Source organism: Xyrauchen texanus, chromosome 21 (genome assembly GCF_025860055.1).
Source record: "Xyrauchen texanus isolate HMW12.3.18 chromosome 21, RBS_HiC_50CHRs, whole genome shotgun sequence".
Lineage (NCBI taxonomy): Eukaryota > Metazoa > Chordata > Actinopteri > Cypriniformes > Catostomidae > Xyrauchen > Xyrauchen texanus.
This window is the reverse complement of record NC_068296.1, coordinates 3,909,606-3,924,551: the sequence shown is the minus strand read 5'-3', so window position 1 is coordinate 3,924,551 and position 14,946 is coordinate 3,909,606. Positions and strand designations below refer to the sequence as shown.

Sequence of the window (14,946 nt, the reverse complement as noted above, 5' to 3'; positions counted from 1 at the left end):
ATATTGTCTAAAATGGGCATTAATTTGGATTTAGCACTTTTGTGTGTATCTCATTTGCCAATATTATAATTTTGGTTCTGATTTAGCCGATATTAGGTTCAAAATATATCATCATCTTTGTCAATGAATAATGCACATTTGCTGTTATCAATATTTTGGAGTGAATTTTGAGTAAATATTGTCTTTAATAGAGTATTTAATTAATTTCAGCTATTTGTGCACATCTCATTGGCCAATATTATCAGTATAAGCCTGATTTGGCCAGTACTAGGTTCAAAATACAGACAGCTCTGTAAATGGATAATGCACATTTGCTGTTTTAAAATGTTTTGAAGATATTTTTGAGCAAATATTGTATAAAATAAGCATTTCTTTTTACACCAATTGATTTAAAAATGAAAGCGTTATCAATCTTTTCTACTGTATATTATAGTGTTTTGATGCCTTATTTCATTCAGAGCATGTGCAAATTCTAATTTGGAGATTTTGTTTAAATGCTGTTTTAAAAAAAAGGGGACAAAACATTTTAGATCATATAAAATGTCTATATCAGTTCATCTCTTTGTTGTGTATTCATAGCTGATAATAGTGACCATTATATAACATCATTTTGTTCTTGCAGCTCGCCTCCGAGTCTCTGTCATGGACGGATCGACTACCAGGATACTGCATCAACATATCCTCTATCCTCCTTATGGTGGGTACCTTTCTGTAAGCATGTATCACATCACTTGTAACATTTTGTCTTTCTTTATGTTTGTCAAAACGCCTGTTTGTCCATTTTAATTCGTTCTCTCAGGTTGGGGTCACATTCTCTGCCGTATCTGGAGTGATTCTCTACCGAATCATTGTTTTTGCCGTTATGTCAATGAACCCCGACCATGAGGCCAAGGCCAACGTGCGTGTTACTGTGACAACCACTGCTGTCATCATCAACCTGCTGGTGGTTCTTGTACTGGATGAGATCTATGGAGCTATAGCGGCCTGGATTACCGAGCTGGTGTGTGTGTGTGTGTGTGTGTGTGTGTGTGGTAAAGAGAACATGTGTGGCTTATGAAATAATGATGTTCTCCTAATAAAAAGGGTGACGATATAGATGATCACATTATGCAATAATGATGATGATAATTATGCCTATGATGTTCATGTAATTCTTGCAGAGATTCCAAAGACTGAATCGACGTTTGAAGAGCATGTGATTCTGAAAGCTTTTCTGCTGAAGAGCATGAATGCGTTTGCACCGGTCTTCTATGTGGCCTTCTTTAAGGGCAGGTAATACAACATCCCATTAGCATATCCATGCAAACTAATGTAAAGTCTGTTGCGAGATGTGTTGCGTTCACTTGAATTATTAGAATGTACGTTGTGGTTGTGTATTATGTCCAGTGTGTTGAGACATTCTGAAGTATTGTTGTGCTTATATCATGTGTTTTTATTAACAGATTATTATGTAAATCAAAAGAAACAAACAAGAAACTCTGATTTGTATATAGAAAATGAATCCTATTTTAGGAGTATTGGGATTTTTTACACTGTGATGTTGTAAAATGACATAATACTACTTATGAAAAAAAAAAAATTTGGATTACATTTTTTACCGTAATGTGATCTGCCTTTAATTTTCGTTGCTTTTAATAAAAAAAAATTGTAATTGCGCGACAGCATTTTTTTTTTTCCTAGTACAGTAAAAAAATAAAATAAAAATGTGTTATGGTAATGAGAACGATTCTTCAAAACAATGTGAATAAATAAGAAAAATATCTGGACTCATTACGGTAATGAGAAAATGTGTGAGAATTATGCCATAATTCAAAATATCCTAATAGTTCAAGAAGTAGGCTTTTTTTTCTTTATGCAAAATATTATAATTTTTGGTGAGAATTATCCTGTTTGTCTGTACTGTATATTATTGTGTTGTGTCTATCCTGCATATCTAGTGTTAAAAATATGCTATAGTCTACATGTTGTTTATATACTGTATATATCACTTCACTCTTTTATGTATAGATCATTTACAGCCAAATATCACAATACAAACATCATATGAAACCTGAATTATTTATGAGAAATAATCAAAACAAATAACAGTATTTAGGGTATTGTAATGCAATTTTTCTATATATATTTATTATAATAGATTTATATATATATATATATATATATATATATATATATATATATATATAATAATCTATTTTTTTAAAGATTGTTTAATATCTTTATATGACTTTTTGAGTGGCATTTTAATATATTTAATTATCTAATTAAACTGTATGTTATGCAGTGATGTATATTGTAGTGGTGACCTCACTCTTGTAAAATACCCTCTGGTCTGCTCATTTAGGTTTGCTGGTCGCCCGGGTGACTATGTTTATGTCTTTAAGGATTTCCGGATGGAAGAGGTAATTATAAGGCAATATTAGGTTTTGTTTTTAGTGTGTCAGCATTACTAAGTATTTGTATGCACATGTATTTGTGTGTGTTTGTGTTTTAGTGTTCTCCAGGTGGCTGTCTTATTGAAGTGTGTATTCAGCTGGGCATCATTATGCTGGGGAAGCAGCTTATTCAAAATAATGTGTTTGAAATTGCCATCCCGTAAGTGTTAAACAAACACACACACACAAACAAACACACAAACACACTGTCTTCCCTTTGGTCCCTCTTCTACTTTTCTTTGATTCAAAATGCACTTCCAGTAGATTAAAGGAAGCCCCTTATTCTCTTGTTAAATAAAATTTTAATTTGGGGCACTGTTTAACTTTACCTAAGCAGTGCACAGAGAGATGAAGGAAGTGCTATTTCTTCTGGATGTTTGCTTAAAATGACGTCGCCACCTAACATCATTATGTTGATACAGGAAGCTGAAGAAGATGTATCGCGCATATAAGGAGGAGAAGGAAGGGGCGGAAGATGAAGACGACAAAGATTCCAAACGAGAGCCGCAGCGCTGGGATTTGGACTACGATCTGGAGCCATACGAGGGTCTGAGCCCAGAATACATGGAGATGGGTGAGTAAATGAACTCTCCAACAAAATGTAGATGCTTGACTAATAAGCACCTACATATCAAAAATGCTTGGCAGCATGACCATGAGTACCTCTATGCCCTGGGAACTCAACCCCGCAGCTTTATAGATTAAATTAATTTTACGTCACACCGCAGGCAACCGCACATCCTGGTTCTTTTGAGCAGCATATTTCAATGGTGGATATGGGCAGCGCTACCATTTTAATAATCTTTTAAGCATTATATAATGTAATATATAATATTGATGTTAATAAAAGTTGTTATAAAGGGACATCTATGGTTTATAAAGTTTATAAATGTTTATTATAAAGGGATATCTATGGTTTATAAAGTTTATAAATGTTTATTATAAAGGGATATCTATGGTTTATAAAGTTTATAAATGTTTATTATAAAGGGATATCTATGGTTTGTAAGCTTTATAAATGTTTATTATAAAGGGATATCTATGGTTTGTAAGCTTTATAAATGTTTATTATAAAGGGATATCTATGGTTTATAAAGTTTATATATGTTTATTATAAAGGGATATCTATGGTTTGTAAGCTTTATAAATGCTTATTATAAAGGGATATCTATGGTTTATAAAGTTTATATATGTTTATTATAAAGGGATATCTATGGTTTATAAGCGTTTATAAATGCTTATTATAAAGGGATATCTATGGTTTATAAAGTTTATAAATGCTTATTATAAAGGGATATCTATGGTTTATAAAGCTTATAAATGTTTATTATAAAGGGATATCTATGGTTTATAACGTTTATATATGCTTATTATAAAGGGATATCTATGGTTTATAAAGCTTATAAATGTTTATTATAAAGGGATATCTATGGTTTATAACGTTTATATATGCTTATTATAAAGGGATATCTATGGTTTATAAAGCTTATAAATGTTTATTATAAAGGGATATCTATGGTTTATAACGTTTATATATGCTTATTATAAAGGGATATCTATGGTTTATAAAGTTTATAAATGTTTATTATAAAGGGATATCTATGGTTTATAAAGCTTATAAATGTTTATTATAAAGGGATATCTATGGTTTATAAAGTTTATAAATGTTTATTATAAAGGGATATCTATGGTTTATAAAGTTTATAAACGTTTATTATAAAGGGATATCTATGGTTTATAATGTTTATAAACGTTTATTATAAAGGGATATCTATGGTTTATAAAGTTTATAAATGTTTATTATAAAGGGATATCTATGGTTTATAAAGTTTATAAATGTTTATTATAAAGGGATATCTATGGTTTATAAAGTTTATAAACGTTTATTATAAAGGGATATCTATGGTTTATAAAGTTTATTATAAAGGGATATCTATGGTTTATAATGTTTATATATGCTTATTATAAAGGGATATCTATGGTTTATAAAGCTTATAAATGTTTATTATAAAGGGATATCTATGGTTTATAAAGCTTATAAATGTTTATTATAAAGGGATATCTATGGTTTATAAACTTTATAAATGTTTATTATAAAGGGATATCTATGGTTTATAAAGTTTATATATGTTTATTATAAAGGGATATCTATGGTTTATAAACTTTATAACATGTTTATTATAAAGGGATATCTATGGTTTATAAACTTTATAACATGTTTATTATAAAGGGATATCTATGGTTTATAAACTATAAATGTTTATTATAAAGGGATATCTATGGTTTATAAACTTTATAAATGTTTATTATAAAGGGATATCTATGGTTTATAAACTTTATAAATGTTTATTATAAAGGGATATCTATGGTTTATAAACTTTATAACATGTTTATTATAAAGGGATATCTATGGTTTATAAACTATAAATGTTTATTATAAAGGGATATCTATGGTTTATAAACTTTATAAATGTTTATTATAAAGGGATATCTATGGTTTATAAACTTTATAAATGTTTATTATAAAGGGATATCTATGGTTTATAAACTTTCTAACATGTTTATTATAAAGGGATATCTATGGTTTATAAACTTTATAAATGTTTATTATAAAGGGATATCTATGGTTTATAAACTTTATAAATGTTTATTATAAAGGGATATCTATGGTTTATAAACTTTATAAATGTTTATTATAAAGGGATATCTATGGTTTATAAACTTTATAAATGTTTATTATAAAGGGATATCTATGGTTTATAAACTTTATAAATGTTTATTATAAAGGGATATCTATGGTTTATAAACTTTATAAATGTTTATTATAAAGGGATATCTATGGTTTATAAACTTTATAAATGTTTATTATAAAGGGATATCTATGGTATGTATTGAAGAAACTATGTAGGTTCTTTCTGAATTATCGTTAAAACATGTTTTATCAGTGTTTACATTCGTAGTACCCCTTTTGTATTAAGCTGGGCTAGGGAAATCATTTTAATAAAGATTACAAAGGTCAGCTTTGTGGGACTTCGACTTTTCTGAGTGCTATTGACCGAGCAATCAAAATTAACCTTTGGTATTGCACTCTGAAATGTCACTGAAGTTGTTAGTAGCCTGTAAGTAGTTAGCAAGCTTAGTCTTAGCACAGAGCTGTGCCATCGTGTACTAGGAATGTGTGACTGATCGAGTACTCGTTTCTGCACCAACTAGTTGACAATTAAAAACACTATACAGTGTGCAATATACAGTTTTTGTAGAGTCATGCATACCAATGGATAAGGATCCGTTTATATAGTGGAAAGAAAATGTGAAGCGCTATGAGAAACTTGGAAGCTTATCTGTATATGTGTATGTGTGTGAAATCTCTGGCAGAGCACATTTTCTAAAATAAAAATTTCTACCACCATGCTCAACCAGCTACAGGAACCTTTGTTAATAAAAACAAAATGTATGTTTCAAGTAAATTAAATTACTTACATTTTAATTCATGAGTAGAGCTAAAGACTCTGGGACAAAAGTAGGACAAAACTGTGCTACGCAAATGAACCGTGAAGCACTAATCCATTTACAGTACTTTGAGCAATTTGGACAGTGCTACACAATCCACAAATTGGTCCACTCTGCAGTTGGTATCAGTCGTGGGGGTTAGTGGGGTAACGCAGTCCCACTCGCACTCACAGTGGTGCTGCAGAAGTGACTTTATAAATGAGAGAATGTAACTGCAAGCAATGTTTCAAAATAGGGATTGAGCATATACAGTGGCAAGAAAAGTATGTGAACCCTTTAGAATTATCTGGTTTTCTGCATTAATTGGTCATAAAATGTGATCTCATTTTCATTAAAGTCACACGTATAGACAATGTGTGTAACAAAACTCATTCAATATGTCTTTATTGAACACATCCCATTAAAATGAATTAAGTGAACCCTTGGATTTAATAACTGGTCGATTCTCCTTTGGCAGCAATAACCTCAACCAAGCGTTTCCAGTAGATGCAGATTAGACCTGCACAACATTCAGAAGAAATTCTGGATCATTCTTCCTTACAGAACTGCTTCAGTTCAGACAAATTCTTAGGATGTCTGGTGTGAACGGATCTCTTTAGGTCATTCCACAGCATCTCTATTGGGTTAAGGTCTGGGCTCAGACTGGTCCACTCCAAAAGGTGGATTTTCTCTTTTTGAAGCCTTTCTGTAGTGGATTTACTTCAGTGTTTAGGATCATTGTCCTGCTTCATCACCCAATTTCTACTGAGCTTCAGCCACCCTGAACTTATCCTGTAGGATATATTGCTAAACTGGGGAATCCATTTTCCATTGATGAGGACAGGCGGTCCAGGCCCCGAAGCAGCAAAGCAGCCCCAAATAATGATGCTACCCCAAAAAATCTGCACCGCTGAGACGATGTTTTCATGTTGGTATGCGGTGCCCTTTTTATGCCATACATATTGCGGCGCACAGCAATGCTGTTGTTGGAAAGCAGTTGCTCCCTTCATGGTGTCCTGCCATGGACACCATGCCTGTTAAATGTTTATCATATAGTAGGCTCATGAACAGAGATGTTAACCATTTCCAATGATTCCTGCAAGTCTTTAGCTGTTACTCTAGGGTTCTTTTTTACCTCATTGAGCATTCTGCGGTGTGCCCTCTGAGTCATCTTGGATGGACAGACACTTCTAGGGAGAATACCCTTAGAGTGGTCTTACCCTTACAGCTTGTCTAACTGTGGACAGATGAATATCTAAGCTCTTCGAGATAACTTTGTAACCCTTTCCAGCTTTATGCACAGCAACAGTTCTTGATCACAGGTCTTTTTGCAAAGCATGGTCTCGTCGTATCTGCTTCTTGTGAATAGCAAACTCAAAATGTTTGAGTGCTTTTTATAAGTCAAAGTAGCTCTAACCCACACCTCTGATCTCGTTTCATTAATTGTATGCCAGGTTTGCCAACTCCTGATTAAAATTAGCTTTTGTTGACATCATTAGCCTAGGGGTTCACATACTTTTTCCAACCTACACTGTGGATGTTTGAATGATGTATTCAGTATTTACAAAACAAATTCAATAATTAGTTTAAACAAATTGTGTGTTCATTATTGTAACTTAAATGAAGATCAAAACGGATTTTAAGACAAATGTATGACATAAAAGCAGGTAATTCTAAAGGGTTTACATACTTTTTCTTGCCACTGTAAATGGAGGACTGAAGCAGCTACAGAAGCTACTTTTTAACACTTAAACACTTTAAGTAAATTGGTGCAGTGCTGTTAAAAACACTCAAGGTTGTGCAGCACACCCATGCCAATAAGTACACAGTGTATCATCCAGTCATGGTTAAAGTAAATAGTCTATGTCATAATGATTTGGATCAAATCTCAAGGAAAACTAACTGAGAAGCGCTTTGTGGCACTGTAGAATATTGAGCAGCCTCCGGAGACATAGCTGGGCAAGAAAAAGTAGTAATGCTCTTCATGTCAGAAAGCTTGCTTACCCCTGCTCTATTCAGGCTAATATTTGTTTTCAAGTCAATTAGATTTTTAAGTATTTAAAGAGGCATGCAATGACTTTGAGGAATGGGGTTTGATCAAGGACATGCAACATTTATGTATGTGTGTTTGTTTGTCTACAGTTATTCAGTATGGATTTGTCACGCTCTTTGTGGCTTCCTTCCCATTGGCACCAGTCTTCGCTCTGCTTAACAATGTCATTGAAATCCGCCTTGATGCTGCGAAATTTGCTACTGAAATACGCCGACCTGATGCTGTCAGTGCTAAAGAGATTGGTATGAAATTCTTGACTGAGTGCAGCAAATATATTCATACATATGCAAGTTGGATTTCCTTTTTAGACTCTCATTTATTTATCTTTCCTAGGCATATGGTACAACATCTTGAGTGGAATCAGCAAGTTTGCAGTCATTACAAATGTGGGTATTAACACAAAGATTATAACTTCTAACAAATCTAAATCCAACAAATTCACATCTAACTCCTGGTGGCAGAGATTTGAAAGTTTTCTCTATTTCTCTATTCCCGTTTTCCCTCAAGGCGTTTGTGATCTCCTTTACATCGGAGTTCATTCCTCGAATGGTGTATCAGTATTTGTACAGTGAGACAGGCACCATGCATGGCTTTACCAACCATACACTGGCTTATTTCAACACAAGCAATTTTAAACCTGGTACCTCACCGCATGACACCGACTTTGACAGACAACTCCGTCTTTGCAGGTACAAACAACACACAAATACAGATACATACAAAAATGCTGATGTGGACACAACTTACCTGCATTTTCTGATATCACACACTATCTCCATCAACTCCTTATCATAGGTACAAAGAATATCGAGATCCCCCCTGGTCACCTGAGTCTTACCAGCTCTCTAAACAATACTGGTCTGTGCTTGCTGCACGTCTGGCATTTGTCATTTTTTTCCAGGTCAGTTTTTGTAAATGTTATCTTAGTATTATGTAGGCTCTAGTATTTACCTAACCTTAAATATGTACAACCGAAACACTTAAACATGGAGCAAATTCCACCAAACTTAAGAGCTCAAATATCGAACATTTTTACTGAGGAATTCATATTAATGCCTTAACAAAATTGCCCCAGAAGTTTTATTAATAGTTGTTTTATAAACAACAGGACAACTTTTCAAAAGTGTAAATTCTGTCCTCATTAAATCATCCTCATTTGTGTTGCAGAATTTGGCTATGTTCCTCAGTATGCTGGTGGCATGGTTGATCCCAAACGTGCCTCGTTCTCTGAAGGAGCAGCTGAAGAGAGAGAAAGCACTCCTGTTAGATCTTTTACTCACCGAGGAGATGGACAAGCAGTGCACCAACTCACACCCATTAACGACAACCAACATTGAGGTTTTCGTCAAGAGTCTAGAGGAGGAACCACCAGAGGAGCCACCTGTTTTCAGTAGGGTAGAGCTGAGCCAACCAGACGAAGAGCTGAAAGAACTTTGGGTATCCAATGGAGAGGAGGAAGAGCCTGAGGAACAACCAGAAGAGGAACCTATTGCGTCCACTAGTGAACTCCTTGATGATAAACCTCAACCTTCTATCTGTGAGACTCTCAATACAACTACAGATTCCCTTTCTGAGACAGCTTGTCATGTTGCATCCACCACACCTTCAACACCTGCAGATCATGGCACAAAATGTTCAAACTCATCAGTTAATTTAGCCAAAACAGGCTCACTAGCCCGTTTTTGGCAGTTTGACTTGAACGGACCTCCACCTCAAGACCCTAGTTCCAAGGCTGAGAGCCGTTGTCAAACCCTTCCAGCAAGGCACATTGGACCTGAGCCTGAGGAAAGTGCAACCAGAACCAGCCAATCTACCACATTCACACACCTTGACCAAAAGGTTCCTCCTTCTCCTAGCGAGCTCACAGGGAATGTCCCGAGAGCACTGTCTACATCCAAGCCCTCTGGAAGCCAGACGTCCATGTTGTCCAAAATGGATTCCACTGGAATTGAGTTGGCAGTACTGCCTCACCCACCATCAAAACCAAAGCTTGCAGGCAGCCTTTCAACAGCCTTGCCACGTCCTCCTTCCAAACCAGAGCTTGTGGGTAACCAGTCAACGGGATTACCACGACCTCCCTCCAAACCAGAGCTGATGGGAAGCACAATGAAAGAGCTTCCGCCCCATGATCCAGGCTTCAAAGCCAAGGGCAGATGTCAGACTCTTCCTCTGAGGCAAAGAGACCCTGAGACTGTCGGGGAGACATCAGTCAGACCTAGTCACTCGACCACCTTTACACACCTCAGTCAACAGATCCCACCTTCACCCAGCGATCTCAAACGTAACACCCCTGTATGAGTGGAGCAACACTCCACATATTCAGCACCTTGCATCCAATGACCACTCTTAGTGCCAGGCAAACCATGCCATCAGCAACTCATCTGTGACTCATCAATTTCTCATTGATGAATGAATGATCATCAATGGTAATTCTGGATGTAGGCCAATTGTTGATAGCTTAGTGGAGGTTCTATTGGTAGCTAACCCAGTCAGCGATATATCTCAAGTTGTGATTTGCCATTGCGATAACTCTGCACTACTCTGGATTTGGAGGACTTGATTGAAGGACCAAGTGCAGCCAAGTACAGCTTGTGCATACTGGGTACTTTAATATAACTTTGGAGCCATATGATGGGGCTCAGTGAGTCTTAAACATTGTCTTATACTGTGTCTTGTCATTCTCTGTTTCACATACAAACACCTGTACAGACACATGCACATGCACACACACACACCAAATCACATTACCCTTGCCTCTTGAACCAGAACAGGTGAGGAGAGAGAGGCTTAGGAATATGGACCAAAGGGCTTTGCAGCCCATAATGATTTGTTACTCAGCAAGTGGAACCTTCATTTTGTGGTGTTGTTCTCATGATTTTTGTTCCATGTATTTATGATGAAAAATAACTAAATGTGGACTTAATAACAATAACAATATTGGTGGCAATATACATAGCATGTAACTTGTCGGTTAGCAAGCTCTTCATTTTTACGTTCTTCATAATGTGATGTTGAAGTGGATTCATGGACATGCAAAGCCAATTATTTATCGATAAGTGAACATTTGTTAATACCAGCTTGCAAATAGATGGCTATGCTGTAGTATTTTACATAAATTCAATTTAACACTATGCTAGCGCAGCTCAAGCTTATGTAAAGCATGCTATATTCACTGTGAAGGTGCTTTCAGGGATCATGATTTAGACACATATAGAAACATCACTTCTAATAACCACCATCCCCATTAAAGTGGCACAAGAGGTATGTATAGACTGACCATGTACACACTGCAAAATTTGGGGAGTGACAACCATATTTATTGGCAGAAGTGGGTACATATGTGCGTACGGAATACATGTGCCTCTCTTACATACTATCAGCTTGTGATTGTTGACATAGTGATAAACATGGCAACATTTTGTTTTAACTTATTTGCTAATTTGACCAAATTAATCTTAAAGACCTAAGATGTATTAATGTTTGAAATTGTCATCATCAGAGGTGCCATACTTTGTTTATGTTCGTTTTTGGGCTAGTTCACCAAGCACTTTCATTTATTGGTGAACTATTCTTTTAAGCACTCAGAATAGGATTGATAACCATATTTACTTAGTGTGTACATGGCAACAGTGTATGTTTAGTGGCAGATGACTATGATATGCATTGTGCTACCAGGGATAATAACTAATAGCTAATAACAGCTGTAAACCAGCATTCACTTCCATGAATCCAGAATGTTCACTTGTTATTCCATGTTATTTCTAGGTCTTGAGAAACTCTGACAATATTTTGATAAAATAATGGAGAAAAAAAATATTACTGTTCATAATAAAAAGTGGAAAGGGAGGGGTCTCTGTTTTCTTTATTTAGCATCCCCAATTTCACCTGGACAGATCCATTTTCTGTTGTAAACTTAAGGAACAACCAATAACTAGCCTATATCCATGTTTTTTTTTAACCTTTTTGTTTATTATAGCACTGTATTTAATTCCTGCTTGACATCTTGATTGACACTTTGGATTCTGTACTGTTGATTACCACTAGATGGAGAATGAACACCAAAACTAGACAGACGGTGAGGGTAGATACACTAGTGAGACAAAAGACAGCACTAGGATCAACGGTAACAGGCCTGGATCTAGACTAAGAATAGCGGGGCAGTGGTGTGGGGTTCTAAAGTTTTAATATTGAACCATACAGGATGACAAGAATTATTTGTCAAGTTAAATGGTCCTGTCAAACTGAATATTGCCAATTGCAGAGCCAGAATCTGAAGTGAACTACCACATTTTACAGTTTGAGATCATTAACATGGTAGACATATCAGGCTGTCTTAAGGGGGGGTCACACACTGAATGTGTCTGGCAGATGACCGTCATCACCCCACTGCGTCTGTCGGTGGCACCCAGCTATGACTCCGGAGGCTGCTCAAAATTCTACAGTGCCAAAAAGCACTTCTCAATTAGTTTTCCTAGAAATTTGATCAAAATCATTATGAAAGGACATAGGCTATTTACTTTAACCATGACTGGATGATACACTGTGTATATGTATCTTTCACATAGCCTTGACACAATGTATTTTCAGTTTCAAGTATGTCTTTTTGTGGTTTGAAAGCTTAAATAAAGCCTATTCAAGGCTACATAAAAATTGCACCATCACCATTTCTAATCAGTTTAGAAATAACCTGCAAGCTCATCAATGTCACTTTGTTCATTCTTGAAGAAGAACAAAAACCTTTGTAATTTTTGTGTGTATGGTGACTAGATTAAAAACTTTGGACATCCACCTGCACCTCATCAACATATCCTATGTGCGCGATACCTGTGCCTTGTCCTAACCAGGACATGATGTGGTGTTGCACTTCTCATCAGGTTTGCGACCAGCTTTAAACAGTTAATGTTACCAAAAGGGACCACATTGTAAAGTGTTACTAGATCATTTGGTATAGGTTCTAAATTATGTTAATGGAATTCCAATTGGAATCCTGTAAACATACTACCTTTAGGATTATTGTCCATAAGTTAAAGGGGTCCAACATTTTAACGTTCCAAAAAGGACATAAAGGCAGCATAAAAGTAATCCATACAACTCGAGTGGTTTAATCCAAGTCTTCTGAACTGATACAATCGTTTTGTCCCTTGTTCATACACTTCCTTGCTCTTGGCGCATGTGCAGCATGTGGGTACTTGTTTGAGCATTGTTTCAAGAGATATGGATTAAACCACTGGACACATATGGATTGCTTTTATGCTGCCTTTATGCCCTTTTTGGAGCTTGAATGTTTTGGTCCTCCATACTTGTATTGAATGGACAAAAATCATACATCCTTCACATCATTATTCCTTCAAAATATCTTTCTGTTCTGCAGAAGAAAGAAAGTCATAAAAGTTTGAGACGACATAAAAAAAAAACATAAAAAAGATGAGATAGCCATGTGTTATATATCGTTGGAAAGGTCTTGATTTGTAGAATGCAATGACCTCACGCAAAGGTCAAACTGCAGTGAGTTTTAGTGTATGAAATTACCACAGACACATAGAAATATAGTAAACAGGACTGTCTTATTGTCACATTTTTCCTTATTACTTTCTTAAACATACATATAACATAGAAAAAAACATATCGTAATTTACAGCAGACGATGTTGATTCAAAACCTAAGCAGGGTTGAGACTGACCAGTACCTGGATGGGAGACCTCCTGGGGAATATTGCTGCAGGAAGTGGTATTATGGTGGCCAGCAGGGGGTGCTCACCCTTCGGTCTGTGTGGGTCCTAATGCCCCAGTATAGTGATGGGGACACAATACTATCAAAAAACCAAGGTCCTGTCTCTCTGTGGTCATTAAAAATCCCAGGACACTTCTTGTAAAGAGTAGGGGTATAACCCTGGTGTCCGGGCTAAAATTCCCCATCATGGTCTCCTAATAATCCCCATCCCTGAATTGGCTACATCACTCTACTCTCCACCAATAGCTGGTGTGTGGTGGGCGTTCTTGTGCACTGTGGCTACTGTCACATTATCCAGGTGGATGCTGCACATTGGTGGTGGCTGAGGAGATTCCCCCTATACTATGTAAAGCGCTATATAAATGTAAGGAATTATTATTATGAAATATTCCTCAGAGTGTACATGGAAAGGCAATGCAAAAAAGGGCACTCAACACATTTTTCTTGTGTGTGTGTGTGTGTGTGTGTGGGCAGGTTTATGTGGTTTACGAGGACATTTTTTTAGGTTACAAACAGGTAATTACAAGAGTATTATGCTATAAATGTGGTTTATGAGGACATTTCTAGTGTACCCATAATTTAAATAGCTTAAAAAAACATTTTAAACAATGTTTTATTGAAAATGTAAAAATGCAGATAGTTTTTTGTGAGGGTTGGGTTTAGGGGTTGTGTTGGGTTTAGGGGTTGTGTTGGGTTTAGGGGTATGTGTTGGGTTTAGGGGTTGTGTTGGGTTTAGGGGTTGTGTTGGGTTTAGGGAATGTGTTGGGTTTAGGGGATGTGTTGGGTTTAGGGGTTGTGTTGGGTTTAGGGGATGTGTTGGGTTTAGGGGATGTGTTGGGTTTAGGGGTTGTGTTGGGTTTAGGGGTTGTGTTGGGTTTAGGGGTTGTGTTGGGTTTAGGGGTTGTGTTGAGTTTAGGGGTTGTGTTGGGTTCAGGGGTTGTGTTGGGTTTAGGGGTTGTGTTGGGTTCAGGGGTTGTGTTGGGTTTAGGGGTTGTGTTGGGTTTAGGGGTTGTGTTGGGTTCAGGGGTTGTGTTGGGTTTAGGGGTTGTGTTGAGTTTAGGGGTTGTGTTGGGTTTAGGGGTTGTGTTGAGTTTAGGGGTTGTGTTGGGTTCAGGGGTTGTGTTGGGTTTAGGGGTTGTGTTGGGTTTAGGGGTTGTGTTGAGTTTAGGGTATGTGTTGGGTTCAGGGGTTGTGTTGGGTTTAGGGGATGTGTTGGGTTTAGGGGTTGTGTTGGGTTTA

The 14,946-nt window shown here is 36.2% G+C and overlaps 1 protein-coding gene across 1 annotated transcript in view; it reads left to right on the top strand.

Annotated features, from left to right (window-relative positions):
* The window catches only part of LOC127661357 (anoctamin-1-like), a 53,751-nt gene extending 41,658 nt beyond the window's left edge, over positions 1-12,093 (top strand). The window contains exons 17-28 of the mRNA XM_052152005.1: positions 623-697; positions 800-1,000; position 1,084; positions 1,161-1,272; positions 2,345-2,402; positions 2,495-2,595; positions 2,858-3,009; positions 8,067-8,219; positions 8,311-8,363; positions 8,485-8,666; positions 8,773-8,878; positions 9,145-12,093. Coding sequence (XP_052007965.1) covers positions 623-697; positions 800-1,000; position 1,084; positions 1,161-1,272; positions 2,345-2,402; positions 2,495-2,595; positions 2,858-3,009; positions 8,067-8,219; positions 8,311-8,363; positions 8,485-8,666; positions 8,773-8,878; positions 9,145-10,275 — 2,325 coding nt within the window. The 3' untranslated portion in view covers positions 10,276-12,093. The remainder of the gene's footprint in view (positions 1-622; positions 698-799; positions 1,001-1,083; positions 1,085-1,160; positions 1,273-2,344; positions 2,403-2,494; positions 2,596-2,857; positions 3,010-8,066; positions 8,220-8,310; positions 8,364-8,484; positions 8,667-8,772; positions 8,879-9,144) is intronic.
* Positions 12,094-14,946: the final 2,853 nt, after the last annotated feature.